Source organism: Mustelus asterias, unplaced genomic scaffold (genome assembly GCF_964213995.1).
Source record: "Mustelus asterias unplaced genomic scaffold, sMusAst1.hap1.1 HAP1_SCAFFOLD_210, whole genome shotgun sequence".
Lineage (NCBI taxonomy): Eukaryota > Metazoa > Chordata > Chondrichthyes > Carcharhiniformes > Triakidae > Mustelus > Mustelus asterias.
In genome coordinates this window covers 312,424-335,352 of record NW_027590197.1, presented here as the reverse complement: position 1 = coordinate 335,352, position 22,929 = coordinate 312,424, and the positions used below count along the sequence as shown (strand labels likewise).

The following is a 22,929-nucleotide window of genomic DNA, read 5'->3' as shown; positions in this document are numbered from 1 at the left end:
AACCATTTCAGCCCTTGGAAATAGCCTCTGAGAGTCCACCCTATCCAGACCCCTCAACATCTTGTAAACCTCTATCAGGTCATTAGCTATGAAGAGAGGTTGGATTAACTTGGTTTGTTCTCACTGGGACGACAGAACCTGAGAGGGCAACCTGATAGAGGATTATGAGGGGCATGGACAGAGTGGATAGTCAGATGCTCTTTCCTAGGGCAGAAAAGTCAAGTACTCCCACACTCCAAAGATGTGCAGGTTAAGTGGATTGGCCATGCTAAATTGTCCCCGAGTATCCAAAGATGTGCAGGTTAGGAGGATTGGCCATGCTAAATTGCCCCTTAGTCTCAGGGGGATTAGCGGGGTAAATATGTGGGGTTACGGGGATAGGGCCTGGGTGGGATTGTTGTCAATTCAGACTCGATGGGTTGAATGGCCTCCTTCTGTGCAGCAGGGATTCTAAGACTAGGGGACATAGGTTTAAGGTGCGTGGGGAAAAGTTTAGAGGAGATGTGCGAGGCATGTTTTTTACACAGAGGGTGGTGAATGTCTGGAAGGCGCTGCCCGGGGAGGTGGTGGGAGCAGGTACAATAGCGGCATTTAAGGGGCAACTAGACGAATACATGAGTAGGATGGGAATGGAAGGATATGGATTCCCTCAGTGCATACGGTTTTAGGTTAAGCAGACATCATGATCGGCGCAGGCTTGGAGGGTCGAAGGGCCTGTTCCTGTGTTGTAACTTTCTTGGTCCCTTGTGCCAGAGCGCGCTGTATAATTCTAGGAATATGCACGGAATAGCGGGATAGGGATTGAGGGCAGGTAGAATGGACTGGTTTAAATTGACATCACGTCCAGCACAATGTGATGGGCCGAAGGGCCTGTCCTGTTCTGTGTCACCCAAGGCTCCCGAGGGTGACACCCGGGAATCGGGGTGGGGGCTGAAAGCACCAGGAGGCCTGAGGCTGTGGGCGGGTTAGTGGCCAAAGCCAGATTGGGTGAGGAGACTGGTTCACCGGGGAAATGCCCAGCGCTCCTGGGTGGGGGGTGGGGGTGGGGGGGGGGGGGGGGGGGGGCGAGGGAGAGGAAGGGAAGAGGTGGAGGGTCATGGGGAGGTTTAAAATTTACTGGAGGTCAGGGTAAGGACCCACTTGGGAATCCTGATGAATCCCGGGATGAAGGTGGAGAGCCAGGAAAGGCTCGGCAGCTGCTGCAGAATGAACTTGAGGGAGCAATAGTCCACCAGAGCACGGCCTGCGGAGGGAGAGAGAGAGGGGGAGAAGCAGAGGCGGAGAGGGGGAGAGACAGAGGCGGAGAGAGGGAGAGACAGAGGCGGAGAGAGAGAGAGAGAGACACACAGAGGCGGAGAGAGAGAGAGACACAGAGGCGGAGAGAGAGAGACACACAGAAACGGAGAGAGAGAGAGAGACAGAGGCGGAGAGAGAGAGAGGCAGAGGCGGAGAGAGAGAGAGAGAGACAGGCGGAGAGAGAGAGAGAGACAGAGGCGGAGAGAGAGAGAGAGACAGAGGCGGAGAGAGAGAGAGAGACAGAGGCGGAGAGAGAGAGAGAGAGGCGGAGAGAGAGAGAGAGACAGAGGCGGAGAGAGAGAGAGACAGAGGCGGAGAGAGAGAGAGAGAGACAGAGGCAGAGAGAGAGAGAGAGAGACAGAGGCGGAGAGAGAGAGGGAGAGAGAGAGAGATGGACTGGTTAATGCCAGGATTACCTGAACCCTGGTGTCCCCAATGCAAATCTACCGGAAATACACCCTCCCCCACAAGATAATCGTGCTGACCCCATCAGGAAACTCCCCCTGAGATCCGACCCCCAAGATCTCCACCCCCGACTCCTGGGGTCACCACCCCTGACCCCCCGGAGATCACCACCACCCCGACCCCCGGAGACCACCACACCCCGACCCCCGAAGACCACCGCACCCCGACCCCCGAGATCACCAACCCCGACCCGAGATCACCAACCCCGACCATGACACGGAGCTGACCACCCCCCGACCCCTGACCCCGAGCTGACCACCCCCCGACCCCGAGCTGACCACCCCCGACCCCTGACCCCGAGCTGACCACCCCCCGACCCCGAGCTTACCAATCCCCAACCCCGAGCTTACCAACCCCGACCCCGAGCTTACCAACCCCTGACCCCGAGCTTACCAACCCCTGACCCCGAGCTTACCAACCCCTGACCCCGAGCTGACCACCCCCCGACCCCGAGCTGACCAATCCCCCGACCCCGAGCTTACCAATCCCCAACCCCGAGCTTACCAACCCCTGACCCCGAGCTTACCAACCTCTGACCCCGAGCTTACCAACCCCTGACCCCGAGCTTACCAACCCCTGACCCCGAGCTTACCAACCCCTGACCCCGAGCTTACCAACCCCTGACCCCGAGCTTACCAACCCCTGACCCCGAGCTTACCAACCCCTGACCCCGAGCTTACCAACCCCTGACCCCGAGCTTACCAACCCCTGACCCCGAGCTTACCAACCCCTGACCCCGAGCTGACCACCCCCTGACTCCTGACCCCGAGCTGACCACCTCCCGACTCCTGACCCCAGGCTCGCCAAGCCCAACCCCCGAGATCACCAATCCTGACCCCCGAGATCACCACCCATGACCCCCCGGCCCTGTTCTTCGGCCAGACCAACAACAATTGGAAGCTCTCCCCTCCAACCCCCCGCCTCTCCATCCCCCGCCTCTCTTTCCTCAATCCCCCCACGGCCTCACCCTGCCGTCCTCAGTCTGCCTCAGGATGCTCCCTACCTCATCCCTGGCAGGGATTCCCTGCCCTTTACCCCCGGCAAAGCCACAAAGGTGTCAGAGAGAGCAAGTTGGCGGGAACGTACTCACCATTCACGTCCCTGATCCCGTACTGCGCAGCGAGGTCACAGGTCATGAGCACCTTGCCAGATTTCTTCATCAGGTCCTTATCTGGGGAGGGGACGGGAGGGGAGGGGGAGGCAGAGTGAGAGACGTGAGGAGGGTGGGGTCCCAATGGGAGAGGTCACCCCAGGTGAGTGCGGGGTCAGAAATGCCATCCGCCCACTCCCTCCGTCTGGACGACTTCATAGAATCCAACAGTACAGAAAGAGGCCATTCAGCCCATCGAGTCTGCACCGACCACAATCCCACCCAGGCCCTATCCCCACAACCCCACACATTTACCCTGCTAATCCCCCTGACACTAAGGAACAATTTAGCATGGACAATCCACCTAACTTGCACATCTTTGTACACTAAGGGGTCAGATGACGGCAGACTTCCTTTCCTAAAGGACATTAGTGAACCAGATGGGGTTTTTTCGACAATGGTTTCACCGTCATCAATAGATTCTTAATTCCAGATATTTTTTTTATTGAATTCAAATTCCACCATCTGTCGTGGTGGGATTCGAACCCGGGTCCCCAGAACATCAGCTGAGTTTCTGGATGAATAGTCCAGCGATAATACCACTCGGCTATCGCCTTCCCTTTCGCCTCCAGTTACTGGGCCCTAAGTGGGGATCGGCGATGGTGGGTGTCCATCAGTCTGTGATGGCGCAGGGTGAGCTACCTCAGCGATCGGCTGTTGTTCTCTGCGCGGTCGCTGAACAGGAAACACTCCCACTCCTCGTACTGGCTGCCCTGACGCGTGTCGGAAAGGATTTACTGGCTGACCTTACAACTCCTCCATGATCATCCTCAACACCGGTGCCCCACAAGGCTGTGTTCTCAGCCCCCTACTATACTCCTTACACACCTGTGACTGTGCGGCCAAACTACCCTCCAACTCAATTTTCAGATATGCTGACAACACCACCGTAGTGGGTCGGATCTCAAACAATGATGAGACAGAGTACAGGAATGAGATCGAGAATCTGGTGAATTGTTGCGGCAACAATAATCTCTCCCTCAATGTCAACAAAATGAAGGAGATTGTCATCAACTTCAGGAAGCATAAAGGAGAACATGCCCCTGTCTACATCAATGGTGACGAAGTAGAAAGGGTCGAGAGCTTCAAGTTTTTAGGTGTCCAGATCATAAACAACCTGTCCTGGTTCCCCCCCCCCATGCTGACACTATAGTTAAGAAAGCCCCACCAACACCTCTACTTTCTCTACTTTATGGAAATTTGGCATGTCAGCTACGACTCTCACCAACTTTTACAGATGCACCATAGGAAGCATCCTTTCCGGATGTATCACAGCTTGGTATGGGTTCCTGCTCTGCCCAAAACCATAAGGAACTACAAAACGTTGTGAATCACGCAAACCAGCCTCCCATCCATTGACTCTGTCTACACTTCCCATTGCCTCGGAAAAGCAGCCAGCATTATTAAGGACCCCACGCAGCCCGGACATTCTCTCTTCCACCTTCTTCTGTCAGGAAAAAGATACAAAAGTCTGAGATCACGTACCAACCGACCCGAGAACAGCTTCTTCCCTGCTGCCATCAGACTTTTGAATGGACCGACCTTGCATTAAGTTGATCTTTCTCTACACCCTAGCTATGACTGTAACACTACATTCTGCACCCTGTCCTTTCCTTCTCTATGAACAGTATGCTTTGTCTGTATAGCGCGCAAGAAACAATACTTTGCACTGTATCCCAATACCTGTGACAATAATAAATCAAATCAAACGTGCCACGAACAGGCCTTCAGTGACTATCGAGTGTCGAAGTGGGACTGGATCCTGCAGCCTTAGACCGAGCGAGAGAGGCCCAACCATTTCAACTCCAGAATCAACCAAGTGAATCTCCTCTGCACCCTCTCCAGTGCAATCACATCCTTAGGTTGAATCTAGATTGATTCCGGAGTTGAGAGGGTTGGCTTTTGAGGAGAGACCAAATAGACTGGGACTGTACTCATTGGAATTCAGAAGAACGAGGGGAGATCTTACAGAAACATATAAGATTATGAAGGGAATAGATAAGATAGAAGCAGGGAAGTTGATTCCACTGGCGGGTGAAACTAGAATTAGGGGGCATAGCCTCAAAATAAGGGTGGGCAGATTTAGGACTGAGTTGAGGAGGAACTTCTTCACACAAAGGGTTGTGAATCTGTGGAATTCCCTGCCCAGTGAAGCAGTTGAGGCTACCTCATTGAATGTTTTTAAGGCAAGGATAGATAAATTTTTGAACAGTGAAGGAATTAAGGGTTATGGTGAGCGGGTGGGTAAGTGGAGCTGAGTCCACGAAAAGATCAGCCATGATCTTGTTGAATGGCGGAGCAGACTCGAGGGGCCAGATGGCCGACTCCTGCTCCTAGTTCTTATGTTCATGGAATCCCTACAGTGCAGGAGGAGGCCATTCGGCCCATCGAGCCTGTACTGACAACAATCCCACCAAGGCCCTATCCCCATAACCCCACATATTTACCGTACTAATCTCTGTGACACTAAGGGACAGTTTAGGTTGGCCAATCCACTTAAGCCGCACATCTTTGGACTGTGGGAGGAAGCCGGAGCACCCGGAGCAAATGCACGCAGACACGGAGAGAACGTGCAGACTCTGCACAGACAGTGACCCAAGCCGGGAATTGAACCCAGGTCCCTGGCGCTGTGAGGCAGCAGTGCTAACCATTGTGCCGCCTATGTTCTTATGCCACGAGGCCTCCCACCCCTTTCCCCGCCCACGCCCCCCACCCCCCGAGAGACCGGGAATCTGTCCGCCCCGGCCTCAGACGTGTCCGGACGATGGAGGACCATCCACGGCCAGCCCCGGGGAGTTGAGAATTCCAAAGATTCACCGGCCTCCGAGCAAAGGCATTTCTCCTCAGCTCAGACACAAAATGGCTGCCTCCTCTCGTTCCGAGACCGGGCCTCTCCCCCCCCCCCCCCCCCCCCGCCCCCATGGCCAGAGTATCGATGTGGGGGTCCCGTCAGGAAAGGAGAAGGCCGTTCGCCGTGGAGTGCTGAGGGGGGTGGGGAGAAGCGTTTACCCACCTGTAGCGAGGGCGACGATACATTTCCCGCTCATCTCCGGGGTCTCACCAGCGGTGAACATGTCCGCCACCTGCAAACGGACAACATGGAGAGTTCAGGGACTCCCCCGCTGTCACAACTAAATCGTGTTACTCTGTCCAACCTTCTCTCCCTCACCCACCTCTCTCTCATAGAACGTAGAACAGCACAGCACAGGAACAGGCCCTTCAGCTCACGATGTTGTGTCGAACATGACACCAAATTAAACTATTCCTTTCTGCCTGCCCTTGGTCCATATCCCTCTATTCTTTGCATATTCATGTGCTTATTTAAAAGCCCCTTAAACGCCCCTATCGTATCTGCCTCCACCACCATCCCTGGCAGCGTGTTCCAGACACCTACCACTCTCTGTTTAAAAATATTTGCCCCTCACATCCCCTTTGAACATTCCCCCTCTCTCCTGAAGTGCATGTCCCCGAGTATTACACATTTCAACTGTGGGAAAAACATTCTGACTGTCAACCCTATCTATGTCTCTCATTATTTTATAGACTTCCATCAGGTCTCCCCTCAGCCTCTGCCGCTCCAGAGAAAACAACCCTAGTTGTTTCCACTGGCGGGTGAAACTAGAACGAGGAGACACAGCCTCAAAATAAGGGGAAGCAAATTTTGGACTGAGTTGAGGAGGAACTTCTTCACACAAAGGTTGTGAATCTGTGGAATTCCCTGCCCAGTGAAGCAGTTGGGGCTACCTCATTGAATGTTTTTAAGGCAAGGATAGATAAATTTTTGAACATTAAAGAGATTAAGGGTTATGGTGAGCGGGCGGGTAAGTGGAGCTGAGTCCACGAAAAGATCAGCCTGATCTTATTGAATGGCGGAGCAGGCTCGAGGGGCCAGATGGCCTACTCCTGCTCCTAGTTCTTATGTTCATAGAATCCTACAGTGCAGGAGGAGGCCATTCAGCCCATCGAACCTGTACCAACAACAATCCCACCCAGCCCTAGAATCCCACACAACGCGAGGGAGGGCACAGTGGTTCACACTGCTGCCTCACAGCGCCAGGGACCCAGGTTTGGGTCACTGTCTGTGCTGAGCCTTCATGTTCTCGCCGCTCCCACCCTCCGTGTCTGCATGGGTTTCCTCCGGGTGCTCCGGTTTCCTCCCACCATCCGAAAGATGTGCTGATTAGGTGCATTGGCCGTGCTAAATTCTCCCTCAGTGTTCCCGAACAGACGCTGGAGTGTGGCGACGGGGGGATTTTCACAGTAACTTCATTGCGCTGTTAATGTAAGCCTTACTTGTGACACTAATAAATAAACATTAGTTCTTAGTTTGTCCAGCCGCTCCTTATATCTCGTACCCTCTAATCCAGGCAGCGTCATGTTAAACCTCTTCTGCACCCTCTCCAAATCCTCTGCATCCTTCCTGTAATGTGGCGACCAGAATTGAACGCAATATCCTATAAGTGGTTCCGAACCAAAGTTTTATAAAGCTGCAACATGACATCCTAACTCTTGTATTCAATGCCCCGACTTATAAAGGCAAGCATGCCGTACGCCTTCTTTACCCCCTATTGACTGGTGTGGCCGCTTTCAGGAAGCTATGGACTTGAACCTCCCTCTCCCTCATCCACCTGTTCACACTCTCGCTCTCCCTCACCATCCTTCCCTCACCCACTGGCTCCCTCCTTCCCATCCCACTCACTCTCCCTCCATTCCCTCTTCAGGTTACACTCTCCCAATGTCCTTTCTCTCAATTTCCTTCTTCCCGTTCTGTGTTCCTGTGTAACAGGCTGGAGAAGGGGCTGAATGGCCTCCTCCTCGCTGTCTCACTCACCCGTTGCTGTCCTTTGGATTTGTTCTCCGTGTTAATAACCAAGTCAGTCATGGTCTCGGTGCGCACGGCTCCCGGCCAGAGGGACACGTATGACACTCCGTGTTTCCGCAACTCCAACGCACAGTCTGCTGCCATTCGATCACACTGCAGAGAGAGAGAGAGAACTGTGTGAGAGAGAGAGGGGGGGGGAGGGGCAGAGGAGGAGGGGGTGGGGGGGCAGGGGGCAGGCAGACAGAGCCAGCCAGAGCGAGAGAGCCAGAGCCAGAGAGCCAGAGGGAGAGAGAGCGAGAGCGAACCTGAGAGAGAGAGCCAGAGCAAGAGAGCCAGAGCCAGAGAGCCAGAGCCAGAGAGTCAGAGGGAGAGAGAGCAAGAGCGAACCTGAGAGAGAGAGTGAGAGCAAGAGAGCCAGAGAGAGGGAGCCAGAGAGAGAGAGCCAGAGAGAGAGAGAGCCAGAGAGAGAGAGAGCCAGAGAGAGAGAGAGCCAGAGAGAGAGAGAGCCAGAGAGAGAGAGAGCCAGAGAGAGAGAGAGCCAGAGAGAGAGAGAGCCAGAGAGAGAGAGCCAGAGAGAGAGAGAGCCAGAGAGAAAGAGCCAGAGAGAAAGAGCCAGAGAGAAAGAGCCAGAGAGCCAGAGAGAAAGAGCCAGAGAGAAAGAGCCAGAGAGCCAGAGCCAGAGAGAAAGAGCCAGAGAGAAAGAGCCAGAGAGAAAGAGCCAGAGAGAAAGAGCCAGAGAGAAAGAGCCAGAGAGAAAGAGCCAGAGAGAAAGAGCCAGAGAGCCAGAGAGCAAGAGCCAGAGAGCCAGAGAGAAAGAGCCAGAGAGCCAGAGAGAAAGAACCAGAGAGAGAAAGTGAGAGAGCCAGAGAGCCAGAGAGAGAGAGAGCGAGAGAGCCAGAGAGAGAGCCAGAGAGAGAGCCAGAGCGAGAGCGAGAGAGCCAGAGAGAGAGAGCGAGAGAGCCAGAGAGAGAGCCAGAGCGAGAGCGAGAGAGCCAGAGAGAGAGAGCGAGAGAGCCAGAGCGAGAGCGAGAGAGCCAGAGAGAGAGAGCCAGAGAGCCAGGCAAAGAGAGTGTGAGATACAGCAACTCAAAGTGAATGAGTGACCTTTGCCCTTCGGCCCGTTTACCCGCACTGCCCTGCCACTCACCGCTGCCTTGCCGACTCCGTAAGCCACGTTGAAGATGTAGCGCAGGCCGCCCATGGACGACACGATGACAATCAGGCCCTGCTTCGCCTCCACCATCATCCGGGCTGCGTACACCGAGCAGATATAGTGGCCCCTGCACAACAAAGCAAGTGTGGTTGGGGAGGGGGGAGGTGTTGGGACACACTACGGCAGTGAGACCTCTTCCACTACCGCACTCCCCTCATCGCATCCCAATCTCCACCCCCCCCATCTCCGCACGTGGGGCCAGGATCTCACCCCTGGTGTCCAGAGGGTGAGAAAGGTCAGTGACTGCCTCCGCTCCCACTCGGAGCCCTGGGTCCAGTACTCCACAGCGCCACCACCGGGAGGGGAGGATGTCATTGCAGTTTCTTCCCCTTGGAAAAGGAAATCCATGGCGTGGGTACGAGGACAGCCAGACTCGATCCAAGATGGCAACTTCTTGTGAGCTGTACCCAGCATGCCCTCTAGAGTCATAGAATCTACAGCACGGAGACAGGCCCTTCGGCCCAAACTGGTCCGTGTTGACCAAAAAGCCCATGTAAGCTAACCCCATTTGCCTGCATTTGGCCCATATCCCTCTAAACCTTTCCTATCCATGTATCTGTCCAAATGCCTTTTAAATGTTGACAATGTCCCTGCCTCAACCACTTCCTCCAGCAGCTCATTCCACATACGTACCACCCTCTGTGTAAAAAAGCTGCTCCTCAGGTTCCCATTAATTCTTTCCCCTCTTAACTTAAACTTAAACTCTCTAGTTCTCAATTCCCCAACTCTGGGAAAAGGACTGAGTGCGTTCACCCTATCCATGCCTCTCATGATCCTCTGCACCTCTCTAAAATCATCCCTCAGTCTACTATGTTCCAAAGAAAAAAAGTCCAGGCCTGTCCAATCTCTGTCTATAACTCAGTCCCTCGAGTCCTGGCAACATCCTTGTAAACCTCTTCTGCACTCTCTCCAGTTTAACAACATCTTTTCTATAGCAAGATGACCAAAACTGAACACAATACTCCAGGTGCGGCCTCACCAACGTCCTGTACAACTGCAACACAACTTCCTAACTTCTACACTCAATGCCCTGACTGATGAAGGCCAGCATGCCAAAGGTCTTCTTCACTGCCCTATCTATCTGTAACTTCACCCTTAGAGAACCATGCACCTGAACTCCAAGGTCCCTCTGTTCCACGATACTCCCTAAGGTCCTACCATTCACCTCTAATACTATCTTTTACTCTTGTTCTACTCTTCCCTGGGCAGCACGGTGGCACAGTGGTTAGCACTGCTGCCTCACAGCTCCAGGGACCTGGGTTTGATTCCCTGCTCGGGTCACTGTCTGTGCGGAGTTTACACGTTCTCAGCCCGTATCTGCGTGGGTTTTCTCCGCGTGCTCCAGTTTCTTCCCACAGTCCGAAAGATGTGCGGGTTAGGTGGATTGGCCATGCTAAATTATCCCTTAGCGTCCAAAGATGTGTAGGTTAGAGGGATTAGCTGGGTAAGTATGTGGAGTTATGGGGATAGGGCCTGGGTGGGATTGTGGTCGGTGTAGACTCGAAGGGCCGAATGGCCTCCTTCTGCACCGTAGGCCTTTCTGTGCAGATGAAACGCGATGACTCTATGTACATCAACGAGCAGGGGAGGGGGAGGGGTGGACAAGGTCAGGGGAGGGGGAGTGAACAGGTGTCGAAGTGGCCCCCTCACCTAGTGGAGCTTCACGCGAACGATCCTGGGAGTGGAAGGATTGTCGTACGAGGAGCATTCAAGGACTCTGGGTCTGTACTCGATGGAATTTAGAAGGATGGGGAGGGCGCGGAGGGTTCTCATTGAAACTTACAGAATACTGAGAGACCTGGTTAAAGCGGACGTGGGGAAGATGTTCCCATTGGTCGGAGAGACTCAGATAAGAGGAACAGCCTCAGATGAAAGGGACAACCCTTTGGAAGACAGATTTCTTCAGCTGGAGAGAGTGGTGAACCTGTGGAATTCATTGCCACAGAGGAGGCCAGGTCGCTGAGTGTATTTAAGACAGAGATAGATAGGTTCTTGATCGGTTTTTGATTTGATTCGATTTATTATTGTCACGTGTATTAACATACAGTGAAAAGTATTGTTTCTTGCGCGCTATATAGGCAAAGCATACCGTTCATAGAGAAGGATAGGAGAGAGTGCAGAATGTAGTGTTACAGTCATAGCTACGGTGTAGAGAAAGAGCAACTTAATACAAGGGAAGTCCATTCAAAGTCTGACAGCAGCAGGGAAGAAGCTGTTCTTCAGTCGGTTGGTCCGTGACCTCAGACTTTTGTATCTTTTTCCTGACGGAAGGTGGAAGAGAGAATGTCCGGGGTGCGTGGGGTCCTTCATTATGCCGGCTGCTTTGCCGAGGCAGCGGGAAGTGTACAGGGAAGGTGGTAAGGAGTGGAGGGGTGTCAAAGGTTACAGGGGAATAGGCGGGAGAATGGGTGTAGAGAAACTTATCAGCCACGATCGAATAGCGGAGCAAACTCAATGGGCCAAAAGGCCTAATTCTGCTCCAGTGTCTTCTGGTCTGAAGTTCCCTAATCGGATCGGGGAAGCTCAACCTGGAAGCTCAGGTTGGTGGGAGGGCAGGGGTAAGACAGCAGATGTTCCTCATGTAGATGGGGGGGAGGGGGTGGGGGAGAGAGAGAGAGACAGCGAGAGAGAGAGACAGCTGGACCTCAGCTGCCGTACTCACCGCAGACCTGCATCATTGACCACATCCCAGAACGAAGGTGGCATCTCCCAGAATTTCTTCTCATGGTCAGAAATAATTGACTAGGGAGGAAAAGGGAAGATTAAAACCCCTCAAACGAGGGCGCAGACAGGCATCCCACCTACCCCCTTCTGCAATGGGCCAGGCTTCATTTGCCACGTCCTGTCCTGGCTTGTTCCGGATCCTATCGACAGTGGTTAGCACTGCGACCTCACAGCTCTAGGGACCCAACTTTTATTCCCGGCTTGGGTCAGTGTGTGTGTGGAGTTGCACATTCTCCCCGTGTCTGCGTGGGTTTCCTCCGGGTGCTCCGGTTTCCTCCCACAGTACAAAGATGTGCAGGTTAGGTGGATTGGCCATGCTAAATTGCCCCTTACTATCAGGGGGATTAGCACAGTAAATATGTGGGGTTACGGGGATAGGGCCTGGGTGGGATTGTGGTCAGTGCAGCCTTAATGGGCCGAATGGTCTCCTTCTGCTTTGTAGGGATTCGATGGATTCTATCTGACCCCCCCCAAACTCCAGCCAGAAGAAAAAGTTTCTCTTTCTCTCTCCCCCTCCCTCTCGGCCCCAGTGAAATCTTTAAGTCCCCCGCTTGCCTTCCCCCTCGGTTTGCTCACCCCTCGATTCCCTTGAGTATATACTCAGCACCCGGGTCAATCGAATCGTTGAGTCGCCAGCACCATGCGGGTCCCCAGCCCGGAATTTCAGCCCTACCTCCACCGCCGCGTAGGCGTTGTTGACCAGAATGTCCAGCCGGCCTCCCTGTTCCTGCTCGACCCGGCCAAAGAGCGAGCGGATCTGCTCCTCGCTGGTAGAGTCGCACACCACCGGCACGCAGCGGCCTCCCCGCGCCTCCACCTGCCGGGGGAAAGGACAGAGTGAGGGACTCTGCGATAGGGGGGGGGGGGGGGGAGCATCTCAGCAGCCCGGTCACACACTAACCCCCACCTACTGACCTTACGGTGACGTTCCCGAGACATCTATCTTTCCCCTTCCCCCCACCCTCCCCTCCCCCACTACTGACAGCAGCGTAAAACTGTTTTTCTTCGCCCCTTGGCCGCCGAGGTTCCCCGCCAGCGGCGGTCATGGCCTTTCCGCCCGGCTTCTCTTTTTTTCTCTGCAAAGTGACGGGGACCGCACTGCAAAAATCCCACGATGCACTTCGTCTCCAAGGAATTTGCAAAATGGCCGCCACATTCGACAGCAGGACATTTCCTGCTCTACAAAATGATTTGATTCAATTTATTGTCACGTGTATTAGTATACAGTAAAAAGTATTGTTTCTTGTGCGCTATATAGACAAAGCATACCATTCATAGAGAAGGAAAGGAGAGAGTGCACAATGTCGTGTTACAGTCATAGCGAGGGTTGAGAGAAAGATCAACTTAATGCAAGGTAAGTCCATTCAAAAGTCTGACAGCAGCAGGGGAGAAGCTGTTCTTGAGTCGGTTGGTACGTGACCTCAGACTTTTGTATCTTTTCCCGACTGAAGGAGGTGGAAGAGAGAATGTCCGGGGTGCGTGGGGTCCTTAATTATGCCGGCTGCTTTGCCGAGGCAGCGGGAAGTGTAGACAGAGTCAATGGATGGGAGTCACTGGTTTGCATGATGGATTGGGCTACATCCATGACCTTTTGTAGTTCCTTGTGGTCTTGGGCAGCGCAGGAGCCCCATACCAAGCTGTGATACAACCAGAAAGAATACTTTCTATGGTACATCTGTAAAAATTGGTGAGAATTGTCGCTGACATGCCAAATTTCCTTTGTCTTCTGAGAAAGTAGAGGCGTTGGTGGACTTTCTTAACTGTAGTGTCGGCATGGGGGGACCAGGACAGGTTGTTGGTGATCTGGACACCTAAAAGCTTGAAGCTCTCGATCCTTTCTACTTCATTCCCATTGATGTAGACAGGGACATGTTCTCCTTTACGCTTCTTGAAGCCGATGACAATCTCCTTCGTTTTGTTGATATTGAGGGAGAGATTATTGTTGCCGCACCAACGGCCGTCGCATTTGACACCGTGACATTTCCCGCTCTACAAAATGGCCAATGCATTTGACAACAGTATAAAATTGCAGACAGGGTGAGGACTCGGTGGGTCGGTTGTCCAAAAGGTTTACAGCCACAGACCCATCGGCGAGGGAATGTAAGCTGCTGCCTTCAGAGTCAAACACCTTCCTGTTAAACAGGACACTGCCGTGGCCACATCTGGAGCAGAGTGCGCAGTCTCGCTCTCCTTACCAGAGGAAGGACATAGGAGTGCAACTGAGGTTCACTGGACTGCTTCCTGGGATGCAGGTGATGGTCCTATGCCTACATTCCTTGGCCTACATTCGGGTCAGTCTGTGCAGAGTCTGCACGTTCTCCCAGTGTCTGCGTGGGTTTCCTCTGGGTGCTCTGCTTAAAGAAAGAACAAAAGAACAAAGAACAGTAGAGCACAGGAAACAGGCCCTTCGGCCCTCCAAGCCTGTGCCGCTCCTTGGTCCAACTAGACCAATCGCTTGTATCCCTCCATTCCCAGGCTGCTCATGTGACTATCCAGGTAAGTTTTAAACGATGTCAGCGTGTCTGCCTCCACCACCCCACTTGGCAGCGCATTCCAGGCCCCCACCACCCTCTGTGTAAAAAAACGTCCCTCTGATATCTGAGTTATACTTCGCCCCTCTCACCTTGAGCCTGTGACCCCTCTCACCGTTCACCCGATCTAGTCCAAAGATGTGCGGGTTAGGTTGATTGGCCAGGTTAAAAATTGCCCCTTAGAGTCCAGAGATGCGTAGGTTAGAGGGATTAGCAGGTAAAATATGTGGGGGTAGGGCCTGGGTGGGATTGTGGTCAGTGCAGACTTGATGGGCCGAATGGCCTCCTTCTGCACTGTAGGGTTTCTATGATGATTTCTATCCCCTTCATAATCCTGTACACCTCTATTAGATCTCCCCTCATTCTCTGTCTTTCCAGGGAGAACAACCCCAGTTTACCCAATCTCTCCTCATAGCTAAGACCCTCTGTACCAGGCAACATCCTGGTAAACCTTCTCTGCACTCTCTCTAACGCCTCCACGTCCTTCTGGTAGTGCGGCGACCAGAACTGGACACAGTATTCCAAATGTGGCCTAACCAGCGTTCTATACAGCTGCAAAATCATACTCCAGCTTTTATACTCCATACCCCGTCCTATAAAGGCAAGCATACCATATGCCTTCTTCACCACCTTCTCCACCTGTGTTGCCACCTTCAAGGATTTGTGGACTTGCACACCTAGGTCCCTCTGTGTTTCTATACTCCTGATGACTCTGCCATTTATTGTATAACTCCTCCCTACATTATTTCTTCCAAAATGCATCACTTCGCATTTATCCGGATTAAATTCCATCTGCCACCTCTCCGCCCAATTTTCCAGCCTATCTATATCCTGCTGTATTGCCCGACAATGCTCATCGCTATCCGCAAGTCCAGCCATCTTCGTGTCATCCGCAAACTTGCTGATAACACCAGTTCTTCCAAATCATTTATATATATCACAAATAGCAGAGGTCCCAGTACAGAGCCCTGCGGAACACCACTGGTCACAGACCTCCAGCCGGAAAAAGACCCTTCGACCGCTACCCTCTGTCTCCTGTGGCCAAGCCAGTTCTCCACCCATCTAGCCACTTCTCCTTGTATCCCATGAGCCTTAACCTTCTTAACGAACCTGCCATGTGGGACTTTGTCAAATGCCTTACTGAAATCCATATAGACGACATCCACGGCCCTTCCTTCGTCAACCGTTTTTGTCACTTCCTCAAAAAACTCCACCAAATTTGTAAGGCACGACCTCTAACTCCCACAGTCCAAAAGATGAGTAGGTTAGGTGGATTTGCCATCTTAAATTGCCCCTCTGTGTCCAAAGATGTGCAGGTTAGGGGGATTGGACGTGCTAAATTGCGCCTATGCAGAGCCAGCATGGAACACGACGGGCCAAGTGGCCTCCTCCCGCACCATCACCGTCACGCGGCGGCGGCCCCGCTCCTCGTGGAATCCTGCCGTGCACAAAATGGGTGCCGCCTGCCCCAGACTGCATCCCCCTGGCCACCGAAAGCTTTGAGGTCGGGAAGGCACCTGTTTTCAAAAAATAGTTCCTCTTCAGCCGCCGCTCGAGTCCCGCGTCTGTCCCCCGGCGCCCCCCACCCACCGCCTCCCACCCACCACCTACCGCCCCCCTGCCCCCCCACCCACCGCCTCCCCCCACCACCACCGCCTCCCCCCACCACCACCCCCTCCCCCCCCCCACCCCACCCCAGCCCACCACCCCCTCCCCCTCCCCCCCGCCCCCGCCCCCCCCACCCCAGCCTCACCTCCTTGGCCGCCGTCTGCAGCGTGTCCATGTTACGGCCGGTGATGTAGACGGTGGCCCCGGCCTCTCCCAGCTGCAGGGCGATGCCTTTCCCGATGCCCCGGGAAGCTCCAGTCACAATGCACACGCGGCCCAGCAGCGCCCCGGCCATCTTCCTACTGGAGGAGGAGGAAGGGGTTCGGGGGTTAGAACCAGATCCTCACTCAGCGGCTGAGTCGCAGCTCATTAATGTCCCCCCCAGAGTGTAAACCATCAAGAACCCTCAGGCCACACTTTGACCAGTTGGGTACAGATCAACATTCCCCCCTCCCCCACTCAAACTGGTTTGGCACAGTCCAGCATTCCCTCCCACCTCACCTCACATTTTGACCAGCCCGTCAATTCCACCACCTGCCATCTCCCCCGGCTCTTCGGCCAATATGGTATTGTCCATCATTACCCCCCTCACAATTCGAATGGTTTGGTACTGCCCATTCCACCCACCAGCTCTCTCCCAACCAAGACCGGTTTGGTTCTGTCCATCATTCTCCGCTCCCCCCCACCGACCGGTTTGGTACTGCCCATCGTTCCCCGCTCCCCCCCCCAATCGGTTTGGTACTGCCCATCATTCCCCGCTCCCCCCGCCCCCCACCGACCAGTTTGGTACTGCCCATCATTCCCCGCTCCCCACCCCCCAGACTGGTTTGGTACTGGCCATCTTTCCCCACTCGCCCACCGACCGGTTTGGTACTGCCCATCATTTCCCGCTCCCCCCCTCCCCCAAAACCAGTTTGGTACTGCCTATCATTCCCCGCTCCCCCGCAGACCGATTTGGTACTGCCCATCTTTCCCACCTCCCCCCCTCCTAGACTGGTTTGGTACTGCCCATCTTAGAACCATGGAACCATAGAAAATTACAGCTCAGAAACAGGCCTTTTGGCCCTTCTTGTCTGTGCCGAACCATTTTTTGCCTAGTCCCACTGACCTGCACTTGGACCATATCCCTCCACACCCCTCTCATCCATGAACCCGTCCAAGTTTTTCTTAAATGTTAAAAGTGACCCCGCATTTACCACTTTATCCGGCAGCGCATTCCACACTCCCACCACTCTCTGCATGAAGAAGCCCCCCCTAATATTCCCTTTCAACTTTTCTCCTTTCACCCTTAACCCATGCCCTCTGGTTTTTTTCTCCCGTAGCCTCAGTGGAAAAAGCCTGCTTGCATTCACTCTATCCATACCCATCAAAATCTTATACACCTCTATCAAATCTCCCCTCATCTACGCTCCAGGGAATAAAGTCCTAACCTATTCAATCTCTCTCTGTAACTCAGCTTCTCAAGTCCCGGCAACATCCTTGTGAACCTTCTCTGCACTCTTTCAACCTTATTTACATCCTTCCTGTAACTTGGCGGCACGGTAGCACAGTGGTTAGCACTGCTGCTTCACAGCTCCAGGGAACTGGGTTCGATTCCCGGCTCGGGTCACTGTCTGTGTGGAGTTTGCACATTCTCCTCGTGTCTGCGTGGGTTTCCTCCGGGTGCTCCGGTTTCCTCCCACAGTCCAAAGATGTGCGGGTCAGGTTGATTGGCCATGCTAAAAATTGCCCTTAGTGTCCTGAGATGCGTAGGTTAGAGGCATTAGCGGGTAAATATGTAGGGATATGGGGGTGGGCCCTGGGTGGGATTGTGGTCGGTGCAGACTCGATGGGCTGAATGGCCTCTTTCTGTACTGTCGGGTTTCTGTGATTCTCTGAAAACTGCACACAATACTCTAAATTCGGCCTCACCAGTGCCTTATATAACCTTACCATAACTCTCCAACTTTTATACTCGATACTCCGATTTATAAAGGCCAATGTACCAAAGGCACTCTTTACGACCCTATCCACCTGTGACGTCACTTTTAAGGAATTCTGTACCTGTATTCACAGATCCCTCTGTTCAACTGCACTCTTCAGAGTCCTACCATTTACCCTGTACGTTCTTCTTTGGTTTGTCCTTCCAAAGTGCAATATCTCACACTTGTCTGCGTTAAATTCCATTTGCCATTTTTCAGACAATTTTTCTAGTTGGTCCAAATACCTCTGCAAACTTTGAAAACCTTCCTCACTGTCCACTACACCTCCAATCTTTGTATCATCAGCAAACTTGCTGATCCAATTTAGCAAATTATAATCCAGATCATTGATATAGATGACAAACAACAATGGACCCAACACCGATCCCTGTGGCACACCACTAGTCATGATGTGGAGATGCCGGCGTTGGACTGGGGTAAACACAGTAAGAAGTTTAACAACACCAGGTTAAAGTCCAACAGGTTTATTTGGTAGCAAAAGCCACACCTGTGTGGCTTTTGCTACCAAATAAACCTGTTGGACTTTAACCTGGTGTTGTTAAACTTCTTACTGTGCACACCACTAGTCACAGGCCTCCACTCAGAGAAGCAATCCTCCACAACCACTCTCTGGCTTCTTCCATTGAGCCAGTGTCTAATCTTTTCCCCCTCCCACCCCACCCCCCCGACTGGTTTGGTACTGCCTATCATTTCCCGCTTCCCCCCCAAACCGGTTTGGTACTGCCCATCATTCCCCACTCCCCCCACCCCCACAGACCGGTTTGGTACTGCTAAACGGCAATGCTAAATTCTCCCTCAGTGTTACTGGAACGGGCGCCCGAGTGTAGTGACTAGGGGATTTTCACAGTAACTTCATTGCAGTGTTAATGTAAGTCTTACTTGTGACTAATAAATAAACTTTAGGACGGCTCTCACCTCTGACAGTCAGTGTCCGCAGTTAACAGTGCCTGGCTCGTCCTGTCTCTCTCTCAGTCTGCGACCTTTGCACACCCTGATAAGACTCTCTCATTGAGCAATCTGGGAGATTGAGTCCCTTATTGCGGAGTTTGCACTCTCTGCCCTCTCTCTTTCTGCATGTCTGTCCTCTCTCTCTCTCTGCACTCTCTGCCCACTGCCCTCTCTCTCTGCACGCCAGCCCTCTGCCCTCTCTCTCTGCACTCTCTGCCCACTGCTCTCTCTCTCTGCACGCCAGCCCTCTGCCCTCTCTCTCTGCACTCTCTGCCCACTGCTCTCTCTCTCTGCACGCCAGCCCTCTGCCCTCTCTCTCTGCACGCCAGCCCTCTGCCCTCTCTCTCTGCAGTCTCTGCCCACTGCTCTCTCTCTCTGCACGCCAGCCCTCTGCCCTCTCTCTCTGCACGTCTGCCCTCTCTCTCTCTGCACTCTCTGCCCACACCCCAACGTAACACAAGCAGAAAAGTGCTGGAAAAGCCCTGGCAACAGCTTTGGAGGGGTGGGGGAAACAGGAGGAGTGGGGGAAGGAAACAAGGGGGGGGGGGGAACATGGGTGCACATTTCAAGTCCACCTGACTCACCCTCAAGTGTTCCCCATCAACTGTGTCTGCAGGGCGCCTAGAAAGACATGACCCGAGACCTCTACCTCTGTGCCACCGTGCCGTGCTAAGATTTATTATTGTCACATGTATTGGTATAAAGTGAAAGGTGTTGTTCCTGATTGTTGTCCCACGAATGGGCGACGCGGTGGCACAGTGGTTGGCATTACTGCCTCACAGCGCCAGGGACCCGGATTTGCTTCCCGGCTCGGGTCACTGTCTGTGCGGAGTTTGTACGTTCTCCTGTGTCTGTATGGGTTTCCTCCGGGTGCTCTGGTTCCCTCCTATATTTAAGATGTGCTGGTTAGGTGGATTGGCCGTGCTAAATTGTACCCTCGGTTCCAAGATGGCGCCAGAGTGAGGCGACTTCTTGCAAGCTGTGCCCAGCATACCTTCTAATTCTTTTACTCTTGTTCTATGCTTCTGAAACTTCATTCTGACTCTTTTAAAGTCTCTAACAATGCTTTCATTCAAATTCTTACAGATTTGGTGATTCTTCGGACCCTGGAGACACCCGATTTGACGGACGTGGAATTGCCCCGGAGCAGCTGCCCATGTGAGCAGCAGCAGTAGCAGCCGGCGCTGCAGCCCCAGATCCGGGGATTCCTCCACAGCGGCTTCCAGAGACCAGGAAAATGCCCCAGACGCCTGGGCCGACATTCGGAGGACTCCTAGAGCCCAGGGAAATGCCGCGGGAGCCGGGACCTTCACTCTGTTGGTCCCCAATGACCAGACCGACATCCCTGTGACTGGAAGCCTCTCTCCTCCCAACTCCTCTGAGCCGGAGAGCTGCAACCTCCTGCAGGCTCCAAGCACAACCTTCCACAGTCGCCTCACTCCGAAAAATACACTCTCACAGCCGAACAATCACTAACACTGCTCTTTTAAATTTACTTGCAGGACTCGAGATCCTCCGAAAGAAGACCCCGACCTGACAGTGACCCAGTGCACCCCGATACAAAGGACAAAGAAAATTACAGCATAGGAACAGGCCCTTCGGCCCTCCAAGGCTGCACCGACCATGCTGCCCGACTGAACTAAAACCTCCTACCTTTCCGGGGACCGTATCCCTCTATTCCCATCCCTTTCATGTATTTGTCCAGATGCCCCTTAAAAGTCACGATCGTATCTGCTTCCACGACCTCCCCCGACAGCGAGTTCCAGGCACCCACCACCCTCTGTGTCAAAAACGTGCCAAGTGCATCTCCTTTAAACATTGCCTCTTGCACCTTAAACCTGTGCCCCCTAGAATTGACTCTTCCACCCTGAGAAAAAGCTTCTGACTATCCACTCTGTCCATGCCCCTCATAATCTTGTAAACTTTTATTAGGTCGCCCCCCCTCAACCTCCGTCGTTCCAGTGAGAACAAACCAAGTTTCTCCAACCTCTCCTCATAGCTAATGCCCTCCATGCCAAGCAACATCCTGGTAAATCTTTTCTGTACCCTCTCCAAAGCCTCCACATCCTTCTGGTAGTATGGCAACCAGAATTGAACACTATATTCCAAGTGCGGCCTAACTAAGGTTCTATAAAACTACAACATGACTTGCCAATTTTTAAACTCAATGCCCCAGCTGATGAAGGCAAGCATGCCGTATGCCTTCTTGACTACCTTCTCCACCTGCATTGCCACTTTCAGTGACCTGTGTACCTGTACACTGAGATCCCTCCATCTATCAATACTCTTAAGGGTTCTGCCATTTACTATATATTTCCTATCTGTATTAGACCTTCCAAAATGCATGACCTCACATTTGTCCGGATTAAACTCCATCTGCCATTTCTCCATCTAAGTCTCCAACCAATCTATATCCTGCTGTATCCTCTGATGGTCCTCATCGCTATCAGCAAATCCACAAACCTTTGTGTCATCCGCAAACTTACTAATCAAACCAGTTACGCTTTCCTCCAAATCATTTATATATATTAGAAACAGCAAAGGTCCCAGCACTGATCCCTGAGGAACGCCACTTGTCACAGCTCTCAATTCAAAAACGCACCCTTCCACTGCTACCCTCTGTCTTCTATGACCGAGCCAGTTCTGTAGCCACCTTGCCAGCTCACCTCTGATCCCATGCGACTTCACCTTCTGCACCAGTCTGCCATGAGGGATCTTGTCAAAGGCCTTACTGAAGTCGATGTAGACAACATCCACTGCCCTACCCTCATCAATCATCTTTGTCACTTCCTCGAAAAACTCGATCAAGTTAGTGAGATACGACCTCCCCTTCACAAAACCATGTTGCCTCTCGCTAATAGGTTCACTTATTTCCAAGTGGGAGTAAATCCTGTCCGGAGAATCCTCTCCCATAATTTCCCTACCACTGATGTAAGGCTCACCGACCTGTAATTACCCGGATTATTCTTGCTACTCTTCTTAAACAAAGGAGCAACATTGGCTAGTCTCCAATCTCTGTGTGGAGTTTGCACATTCTCCTCGTGTCTGCGTGGGTTTTCTCCGGGTGCTCCGGTTTCCTCCACAGTCCAAAGATGTGTAGGCTAGGTGGATTGGCCATTCTAAATTGCCCCTTAGTGTCCCGGGATGCATAGGTTAGAGGGGTTAGTGGGTAAATATTTCGCAATATGATTCTATGACTCATAAACTTCCCTCGGCTGCAAACGTCAGGTGCAGCCTGGGAGTGGGTGAATCATAGAATCCTACATTGCAAAAGAGGCCATTCGGCCCATCGAGTCTGCACTGACCACAATCCCACCCAGGCCCTATCCACATATCCCGCCATATTTACCCACTAACCCCTCTAACCTATGCATCCCGGGACACTAAGGGGCAATTTAGAATGGCCAATCAACCTAGCCCACACATCTCTGGACTGTGGGAGGAAACCGGAGCACCTGGAGAAAACCCACGCAGACACGAGGAGAATGTGCAAACTCCACACAGACAGTGACCCGAGCCGGGAATCGAACCCAGTTCCCTGGAGCTGTGAAGCAGCAGTGCTAACCACTGTGCCACCGTGCCGCCCCGTGAAGCTGTTTGAAAATCTGATGCTCATTGTTGGTATGCATTTTAACCCGGTGGGAGCAGAAACACAAAGACCCGCCCACTCACGGTTGCGTCACCAATAAAACAGCGCATGCGCTCTGCTCCCTGCTCAATCAAGATGGCGGCCGTTAACCTGAGCTTCATCTCTGGAAAAAGACCTGAAGCTGCAAACACGGGACCTACGGGCTCATATTCGATGTTTGAGGCCTTCAACAGGTATTTAGAAACCCTCTACGTCCATCCGCCGGTTCCATTGCTCCCTCCATGTTTCTGCATCCTTACCGGCTGCTGATGAGACACAGGAACTTCTCTCCAATCGCTTTCACCCACACGGCGAACGCCGTTGCTTAATGGGCATGCAGTGGATCCGGAACTCGTAGCCCCGCCCCCATTCACTCCGATTGGTTGGAGGACCAGCCGCTGCCGCTCGGTCCTCCAGCCCCGTCCCCTCTTCCTATTGGTCCGGAACTGCCGTCAATCAGCCCCCGGGCATTGTGATGTGGAGCATGCGCAGTGTCATTGCTGTCCTTGGCGCTTGTTTGTCCCGGAGAAGCGGAGTCAGCGTTAGGCGGTGGCTGGGAGGA

General features: G+C 53.0%; 2 protein-coding genes across 5 annotated transcripts in view; one reads left to right on the top strand and one right to left on the bottom strand.

Moving 5' to 3' along the window:
• Positions 1–96: 96 nt before the first annotated feature.
• On the bottom strand, positions 97–22,675 carry LOC144485680 (dehydrogenase/reductase SDR family member 1-like). Of its 3 annotated transcripts, none has more exons than XM_078203791.1 (9): positions 22,628–22,675; positions 15,955–16,111; positions 12,344–12,487; positions 11,609–11,688; positions 8,881–9,013; positions 7,743–7,886; positions 5,925–5,994; positions 2,852–2,932; positions 97–1,243 (listed from the first exon to the last, which is right to left on the bottom strand). In XM_078203791.1, the coding sequence occupies exons 2-9, from the start codon at positions 16,102–16,104 to the stop codon at positions 1,107–1,109; spliced, it is 939 nt and encodes a 312-aa protein (XP_078059917.1). In that variant the 5' UTR covers positions 16,105–16,111; positions 22,628–22,675; the 3' UTR covers positions 97–1,106. The 3 variants fall into 3 exon arrangements, with proteins under 3 accessions (XP_078059917.1, XP_078059915.1, XP_078059916.1); XM_078203789.1 differs by having other exon boundaries at positions 22,529–22,656; XM_078203790.1 differs by having other exon boundaries at positions 15,955–16,108; positions 22,529–22,648.
• Positions 22,464–22,929, top strand: part of LOC144485689 (uncharacterized) — a 259,005-nt gene continuing 258,539 nt past the window's right edge. The window contains exon 1 of one of the 2 annotated variants that reach the window (XR_013496184.1): positions 22,464–22,561. The gene's annotated coding sequence lies outside the window, so the exon portion shown is untranslated. The remainder of the gene's footprint in view (positions 22,562–22,929) is intronic. The other variant, XM_078203804.1, reaches the window with a different exon arrangement.